Source organism: Platalea leucorodia, assembly GCF_965183815.1.
Source record: "Platalea leucorodia genome assembly, chromosome: 3".
Lineage (NCBI taxonomy): Eukaryota > Metazoa > Chordata > Aves > Pelecaniformes > Threskiornithidae > Platalea > Platalea leucorodia.
The window spans coordinates 28,471,692-28,480,015 of NC_138825.1; the positions used below are offsets into that span (position 1 = coordinate 28,471,692).

General features: G+C 39.1%; 1 protein-coding gene across 3 annotated transcripts in view; it reads left to right on the top strand.

Moving 5' to 3' along the window:
- EML4 (EMAP like 4) overlaps positions 1–6,376 on the top strand; it is a 168,913-nt gene extending 162,537 nt beyond the window's left edge. For all 3 annotated transcript variants that reach the window (XM_082307572.1, XM_082307570.1, XM_082307571.1), the window contains 2 exons: positions 2,995–3,125; positions 3,627–6,376. In XM_082307572.1, coding sequence (XP_082163698.1) covers positions 2,995–3,125; positions 3,627–4,091 — 596 coding nt within the window. In that variant the 3' untranslated portion in view covers positions 4,092–6,376. The remainder of the gene's footprint in view (positions 1–2,994; positions 3,126–3,626) is intronic.
- The last annotated feature ends 1,948 nt before the right edge of the window (positions 6,377–8,324 follow it).

Below are 8,324 nucleotides of genomic sequence, written 5' to 3' on the forward strand. Positions count from 1 at the left end.
CGACTGAAATAATAGTGCAACACAAATGTATTTTTTTAAAATGGAGTATCAGAAGATTCAGGAGACTCTAGAGAAAGTGAAAAGCAAAACTCTGTTTGACACTAATATGATGTCTTTCTCCAGGAGCAGTGAAAACACTTTGTAAGGACTAAATATTCCTTCTGCAATAGCCTTGGAGCTGAAGCCATTTTACGTTTTATGCAGAGTACTTAAATCTACCAGAAACGTGGAGGTAGCAGTCAGCGGCTCTGTTGCTCCTGAACTTTTACCACTACGTTTGGTGGTAGAGCAGACAGAATAAGGGGAGCAGCTCTCTGAATCCCAGCACTTTCACAGAAGTGTTCTTTATTCCTGACCTAAGGAGATGAGGTGTGGGGGTGCAGAAAGAGTTTGGTTTCACATCTAGACCATTGGCTTTGTCTCTTTTACAGCTGTTGGATAGAAGCTACTGATGAGTTGGGCCAAGCTGGAGATGAGCAGCTCCCCTAACTGCTGTTTTGAGAAGCCTTTTTACTTTTAGTTTTTAAGAAGTGGATAAGTCTGCTAATCCTGTCTGCATTCCCTTTTGGATTAATACAAACTTTAACTACTCTGGATTAAGTTTAGTTAGTCTCAACTGCTCTCAAAATCTTCAGTGTTCCAGAGGACCTGGGAGTGAAGCAGATAAAGCAGATAATGTGATGTTATTCTGGGGCAGAACAGAATATATTTAAACTTCCTAGCCAATATTCATCATGCTTTAATTTTATATTGTCTGGTAGTCTGACACCCTTTGCACAATCTTAAAATTATGGCTTGGTCTCAGACAATGTCAAGTATTTTCCCATTAAATCAGACACTGCAGCTAAGCCAAACTAGCAGGTATTTGCTGCCCAAAGGAGAAGTCTGGCTTTGACCCGAGGGTCAGCTGGCTCAGGGGTCCAAACAAGCTGGGGGCTGCTCACTTCGATGTTCAGGAAAGAGGGTTAAGTTTATGGGATTTTGGCTTTGGGGGGTATGTGTTTTACTAATTTAGCGCTGTGGTTAGTGTGTCCGTAGGCTCAGGCATTGCACTGTTGTCAGCAGAAGAAAGAGGATGGAAATGCATGGTTTGGATGAGAATAGCATCGCTCTTTTTTGGCAGTTGATATTACTATATTGGCTCAGCAGTATCATCAGTCTGCACCCCGAGCACTTGAAGTCACACTCTCATTTTCTGCACATTTCCCACACTTTTGTCTGACCAGATTCTTTTGAGAGGCTTACTGCTGGCTAACAGAATTTATCAAAATTGAAGTGCTGCTGTCATACCTAATGACCAAGTCCTATTATTTTGTATTTTTTGTTATTTTTACAGTTATTAAGAACTAAGAACTTGGTCATATTAATGTCTTGTTTTTCCCATGTTTGCCTGATGCATTGAAAGTGAATCCTGCTGTCTTATTGTCTTACCTTTAGAGCTGCTAAAGGAATTTGTGAACATAAAAGATGTTTAATAAGAGAGGCAATCTTGAATATTAGTCTTTTTAATCTTAAATTAAAAAGAAGAGGAAATAGCATAGCTCTTTGGCACAATCTGCCTAAGGTGGTAGCTGAAACTTCAGGAAACTGATTTGAAGTGCATTTATTTACTCCCACCTGATTACAGTATTTTATAGATAGAATGCAGGAGAAAGTTAAAATTCATTCATTTTGAGCTACTTGAAAATTTTTAAATAGTATATATTTTTCAGGTTGGTTTCATCGATGCGAGAGCACTAAAATGTTTCTGAACACTTTCCTTAGCATTTCATGGCTTTATTTAGTAAATTACCTACAATGTAGCATATTGGCATTGTAACAAGCTTAACAAGCTGCCTTTGTTATTCTTCAGAGAAAATAAAGTTCTTACTCCACCCACTGAAGAATGGAAAAAAACAACTTTAAAGTTAAACACTATTTGTCATTTTGCTTAAAAACAAGATGAGGTAGTGTGGGAGTTTGAAAAAGATATGGCAATTCTAAGTTGGCGTTTTGTGCTGTACAAAATAGTAGATAGCACGAGTTTTTTATTTTACCAAAGTCAGTGATTGTAAGGGAGGAAGAAGATATTTTCATATCTGATAATGGACATCCCTCTCAGTCAGTCAAACACACAGTTTTTCGGGGTGGGGGCTGAAATTTCAGGGGGGTAAATTCTTCGTAACTCCTGAACTAATCAGAAACCCAAGTCTGAGCTTTAAAAATATGGTATCTTTAGCATAAATTAGTGTCTTATAACCCCTTGCTTTGCTTTTGTTCAGCTTTTCTTGCAGATGTGAATCATCAGTTTAGTTATGGAAATCTCTAGGGTCTTTATTTTTCGTTAAAACTTAGAGCCTCCCCCCTCCCCAATTTGTTCAGTGCTTTTCATCCAGGCAATCTTGTTATTCTTTTGTCTAGACATATCTGTGTCATTCTTTTCACTTAAAAGCATATTGAATTGTACTTAAGCACTTGACAGCACTTACATCTATGAAACTCGTACAGGCTGGGTTTCTGTGCAAAGTATCATCAATCAGTGGTCTCTTTGAATTGTGCAAATATTAAAAATTGCTCCAGATTTAAAATAAAACCAAAAGAAATCTCTGCATAACGTACAGAACCAGGGCTTGTTCCATGCTTCAGCATCAGTCTTGCTTTTAAAATGTTTGTGCCTGAATGAAAATGTCAAGAGTTGTCAGTTTTAGCAGCAAGTTTCAGATAAGCTTTCAACAAAACTGAGGTTTTGAACAGGAAACCTATCAAGCCCAAGAGGTTATCCTGGCCAAGGCTGAGGGTTTGGGGGGCCAGAGGGTGGGGGAGCAGCATTAGACTAGCAAAATATTAATGACATTTAATGCAAGGCATATTCCATTTTCCAGTTGAATGTCTTATTTACCTTTCGGTAAGCTTGCCTTTTCTCACAGCTTTATAGATTTTGGTTTTGTTTATGGATTGTCTTTTAATTTGTTTCTAAAACTACCATCACTAAATATCTACTCTAATCTCTCCTAGGAGTTTGGCCCGAAGGATCAGATGGGACAGACATAAATGCCCTTGTCAGATCCCATAACCGAAAAGTGATAGCAGTTGCTGATGATTTTTGTAAGGTCCACCTCTTTCAGTATCCCTGTTCCAAGCCAAAGGTAAGTCTAGACCAGTCTAGTCTATGTGCTTGTTTGCATTGCATGAAGCTTCCTTGCCAGACACCTGCTTCCAGCTCGGTCGTTTTGGAACCTGGCAGCCAAATAACTCATTTATATCTGAGAGCAGTGCTAGAGACATAAGCATGGTTTTCCCCATTAAGTTTATGTATAAAATAGAAAACATAAAATAATATAAAATACAAAATAATATACCTAAAAGTGAAGTTGCAATAGTTATCCTGAAGCTTGATGCTTTCTATTGGTGGCCTTGGTGTTAAGTCCATTGCTTTTGCATAAAGATCTAAATCTGTCCCGAGCTACAAGCCTTAAGAAGAGAGCATGTATTGTGGGGGGAAACCCAACATAAATATAATTCTTTACTCTTATGTGAATAAATAGCTTTCTTGAAGGGCTAAGCAGAAGCGGTAGTAGTTTTAGATTTCAGTACCATGTGCTCATCTAGTCAAGCATGTGATTTATCTTTCTGCTTGTTTTCAATAGGCTCCAAGTCACAAATACAGTGCTCACAGTAGTCATGTGACAAATGTCAGCTTCACCCATAGCGATGGTCACTTGATTTCAACTGGAGGGAAAGACATGAGTATTATTCAATGGAAACTTGTGGAGAAGGTAACTCTACCACAAAATGACATTGTCGTAGACATTGGTGCAACCAAAGTGCCCATCCCTGCCAGTGAAAATGCTGTACAGTCTCCTGCACCTCTCCCACAGCCTTTTAACGAAATGAACCAAAACGAAAGTGTAACTGGCAGCTCTCCGGCTTCTTTGGAGAGCAACTTGGAGCAGTCCGCAGAGGCCAGCGAAGAGCAAAGCGAGGAGCAAAGCGAGGGGAGCAGCCTGGATCCCGCTGAGCCGGGCTACGAGGAGCCCTCCAATGAGACGAGCGAGGAGCACAGCGAATCCACGGTCACTGAAGAGCAGCAAGATAACTCACCGGTGTCTTAACGCTCCCAGCTCAGGCGGTTGTTATTTTCCCTTGGTGTGCGTGCTTTCATTACAGGGTGAGGGTTCAAATAGGGAAAAGTAGCTGAGATTCATGACCACTCCAGCTTTTGAGTTTCAGTGAGATTTTTTAGTCTGAGCTTCAGTTCAATGTGTGGAACCATCCCAAGGGCCTGGCTTGATGGTCTGTGTCAAGATCCGGTCACAGTTAGTAGTGGACATTACTATAGATCCATTTCAGTTCTGAAATTGCTGTCAGGATGTGGCATGAAATACATACTGGAAAAAAGGTTAGCTCTGAGAATTAGCTGAAGTAGACCACCTTAACTATGTGAAAGTGCTTTCTGAAAGAACGAGGCTAATGGGAAGCGCTGAGCTGTTCCAGCTGGGGAGTAGTACTGTGCTGCTTTTTCCAGGTGCGAAGACAAACAAAACAAAAAAAACAACCGAAAAGGTCTTTGTAGGGCTGTTTTCCTTTGTTTTTTCTTAATGAGAAAAAGAGAGGAAAAACAATGTAACGATGCCACATGTATGGCGATGCCTTCTTGATCTAACACATATGCAATTTTCTAACACTACTAATTCCTAGTGGAGTCGGGATGTGCTTGCAGTTGGTCTGCCCTGGGTGCTGCTAGTTCTAAGGCAAATCCTGTCGAGGAACGGTGCCGGCTGTTCCATTTTCACAGACAGTAACAGACTAACCAAATACTGGCGTGTTTCACTTTTCATGACCTGAAAGTTGATTTAAACTGTAGGATGTAATTGTCTCTTCAAAGAATTGCTTGCCTAGAGAGTTTGAAACTTAAGAGAGTCTTTACAGTGACTTTGATGTGAAGAACAGAGGAAGCGTGGCAAGAACACAGAAGTCAGATGGGCTCCAGAGTTCAACTTTAAGCCTTCAAACAGAACTTGCTCCTTCCCTAGTAGGAGAAATATAAATACAGTTAACTTAAATTATTAAATTGGTGCTTAGGATTAGTATATTAAGTTGATAATTTTTTTCTTCTGAATTTTTAGAGGTAACTCTAAGAATCATTGAACTGCAATCTCTATTTTTTTTTCCCCTGGCTCGTTTAGCAGTTGTGATATAAGCATACAGTAATTTAGATGATGATGTGATTTTTTTTTTTTTCCCCTAGACTTGCTGATCTATTATTTTTGTGATTTTTGTTTCTACCCCACCCCTCCCCAGCTTGCTCTAAGCCATGCAGCTCTCATGTGGCTATACCTGGCCAGTTACGGGATATCTTGGCATTTGTTATGCATTTGGAAAGTTCTTTTTTTACGGAGTTTGTCAGATAGCTACATTTTTTTCTTAAGTGCATACGTTTCCTACTTTAAAAAGATACAGATTTACTGACAGATAGCCATTTCCTATGTACTTGTTTATATTTTGATTACATAGAATCTTCTTTTTTTAACTTGCTGCATTGTGCTGGTATTTTAGTTCTTAGTTAGAATATCATGTTTAGAAACTTTGGATGAGTTCATAAGTCTTAATTGTGCAAGCGTTTACGTGATTGTGCCATTCCAAAGTGCATCAAAACTGTCATTCCCTTACTAGTATCTTCTCAGGAGAAATGCTACAGATCAGGTATTTAGTCATCATTTGGAAAGATAAAAACAAATGGACTCCCAAAGGACATTTAGAACATTTATATATAAAATATATAAATATATATATACACACATATATATATATAAAAAAAATATCCTCTTGTTTACAACAGTTCCAGAAAACCTCAAAGTAGTTCCCTTCAGATGGAGGGAGATATGGATTCCAAGCAACCCATCTGTTTAAACTGTGCTCTGTACATAGAGTTTTACTGGAGAGCTCTAGTATGCCTGACTTGCAAATTTGCCAAATAGCAGCAATGGAAGATAAAGGTCAACTCATCAAAGTACTTGCTTCCAAATGAGGAATATGCTGTAGGTTTAGAAAATAATCTTAGTAAAGGAGAAAGGATTTTAGAGCTATCGAGGCACAGAGCTCTCTCTGTCATTTTTTATGAACTCCATGTAAGCAACACATTTCTTTTTGGAACATCTGCCACCTGGGGTTGCCATGTAAAGTGAGAGTTATAGTTGTGATATTCTTGTGTTTGTAGTTCAGAAGACTCTACTAATATGCAAAAAGCCTTACAGCTTTCAATTGCTGGCAACTACTGTTTAACAAATAATTAAATCTGTGATAATGGATGGAAATGGGTGGGATTATGTAACTGTAGATGTTTTAGAAAAATAATTGTGAATGAATTATGATTAAGAGTGTTTCATGTGAAGATGTTTGAGCCATTTCTATCTATCATGCATTCCTGTCTTAAGGCAGAAAATTTTGAAGATTAAAAAAAATAAAATAATCAAAATAATGTAGTGCAGTGTCTTTCTCCACATCTATTCTGGGTCCTTCTGTACATAAAGCGGTTGCTGTGATTGCAGTTGCAATGTCTGGGTCTATGATTCTGGAATAACCTTTCTAACTTGTGCTTTTTCAATAACCTCCCAGAATGCCTAAAAATAAGTTAATTCAGCATCATGAATAACGCTGGCACTCCTAAACATTGATCTAGTTTACTTTCTGAAAGTTTTATGACATTTCCCTTTTCCATTTTTGATCAATAGCCTACTAGCATTATCCTGCCGTAGCTAATTGATGGGCAGCAGGGGATTACAAATAAGTGTTTGTCCTGATGCGAAGTTCTGCCCGAAGCCTTCTTCGGGAAGTCATGTGAAAAGTACAAGCTTATTTTGGATATAACATGTTAAATACCCTGATGCTTCCACATTCCTGATAGTCTCTGTCCAATTGCAGATGCAGAAGGTCACAATATGCTTAATATATTCCTTGTGGAAGATTCTCAGCCTTTTAAAAGGCTTTGAATCATCTCCATTTCTTGCAGCTGGTTTCTGTCCTTCACAAAAGGGGAGGGTTGGGTGGAGAAGAAAGAAGCCTCCAAGAGAGACAAATACCTCATGTTTATCCTTGCTTAAAGGAAAAACAAACAAACAAACATCACTGCCAGCCCCTGAGGTTGACTGGAAGCCTCAATGACTCTTCTTTTCCACCAGATTGTCAGGAGAATGCTGCTGTTCTAACTTGAGCAACAAGCAGATGTCCTGGTTGGTCGTGCTGTGCTGTTTCCAGCACAGCCGCAACATCATGTACCACTTTGCTCTGGGGGCAGCTGTGCAGCGGTGTGCTTTTCTAGGCTCTGCTCCCTTTCTCTCCAAATTCAGCACAAGGCTTTTGCTACACCTTCTCCTGGGATGCTCTGTAAGGCAGGAGTCTTCCTGAAGAGGAGGTAATCTCATCCTCCTGAAGAGGAGGTAAGCTGGTCTTCTGTGAGCCTCCCTCCTGGTGGAGGCAGGATAGGGCTCCAAGTGCCCCCTCTTATTTGAGACAGCAGCATCTGCTGCCAGCTTAAGTAGCTGCCGTGATGGTATTTGTCATATGGAGCTGAAGTTCAGGGTGGAAGCTCCACTGAAGGCATAAAACTATAAAACAAAACCCCATTTTACATGGTTGAAACTTTTAAGTTCAAATTCTTCATTAAAATGGGTGTTTAGGTTGCATAGTACAATACTTCAATGTTAGGAAATACCAAGCTCATGGATTGTTGCACTATGCGTCCATATTAGGTGCATGTCATGCAAGTGATATTAATTGGATTTTACATTTAAAGGGCACTTTTCAGGATATGACCAAAAACTTTGGGTTTTTTTTCCTCCCATAGAAGTTGCAGGATAGGTGAGGAAGAGGCTGGATGTGTGGATGGTGTAATGATGAACCAAGCATTTCTTAGGTTTGATCTTACTGTAATTCTCATTAAAACTAGCAAGTACTAGTTTTTGCATATGATGCATGTCAAGTTCCAGCCTCTTTTTTTTTCTTTTTTTTTTTTTTTTACATCTTCCCTGGAATGTGTAGATTCTGGCTTTGTTTCTGAAAATAAGGCAAAAATTAAATTTTGATTGTTATATTGATTACAGTCTACACTGAACAGTATGTTGTATTTTCTACTTTGTGCTTCACCCCATAAGATGTGTTACACCCCCTTATATTTCCTTCAGTTCAGTGCAGGATTTCAACTGAATCAGATAAAAATAAGTAGAATGTCCTTGTGAAATTTAAGCTTGGCCAGAGCCAAACAAACAACAAATTCTCCTTTCCGCTGCCTCACGCCCATAAAATGTTGGTTCCTGGCAATGAAAGGATTAATATCGCATGAGGTAGAT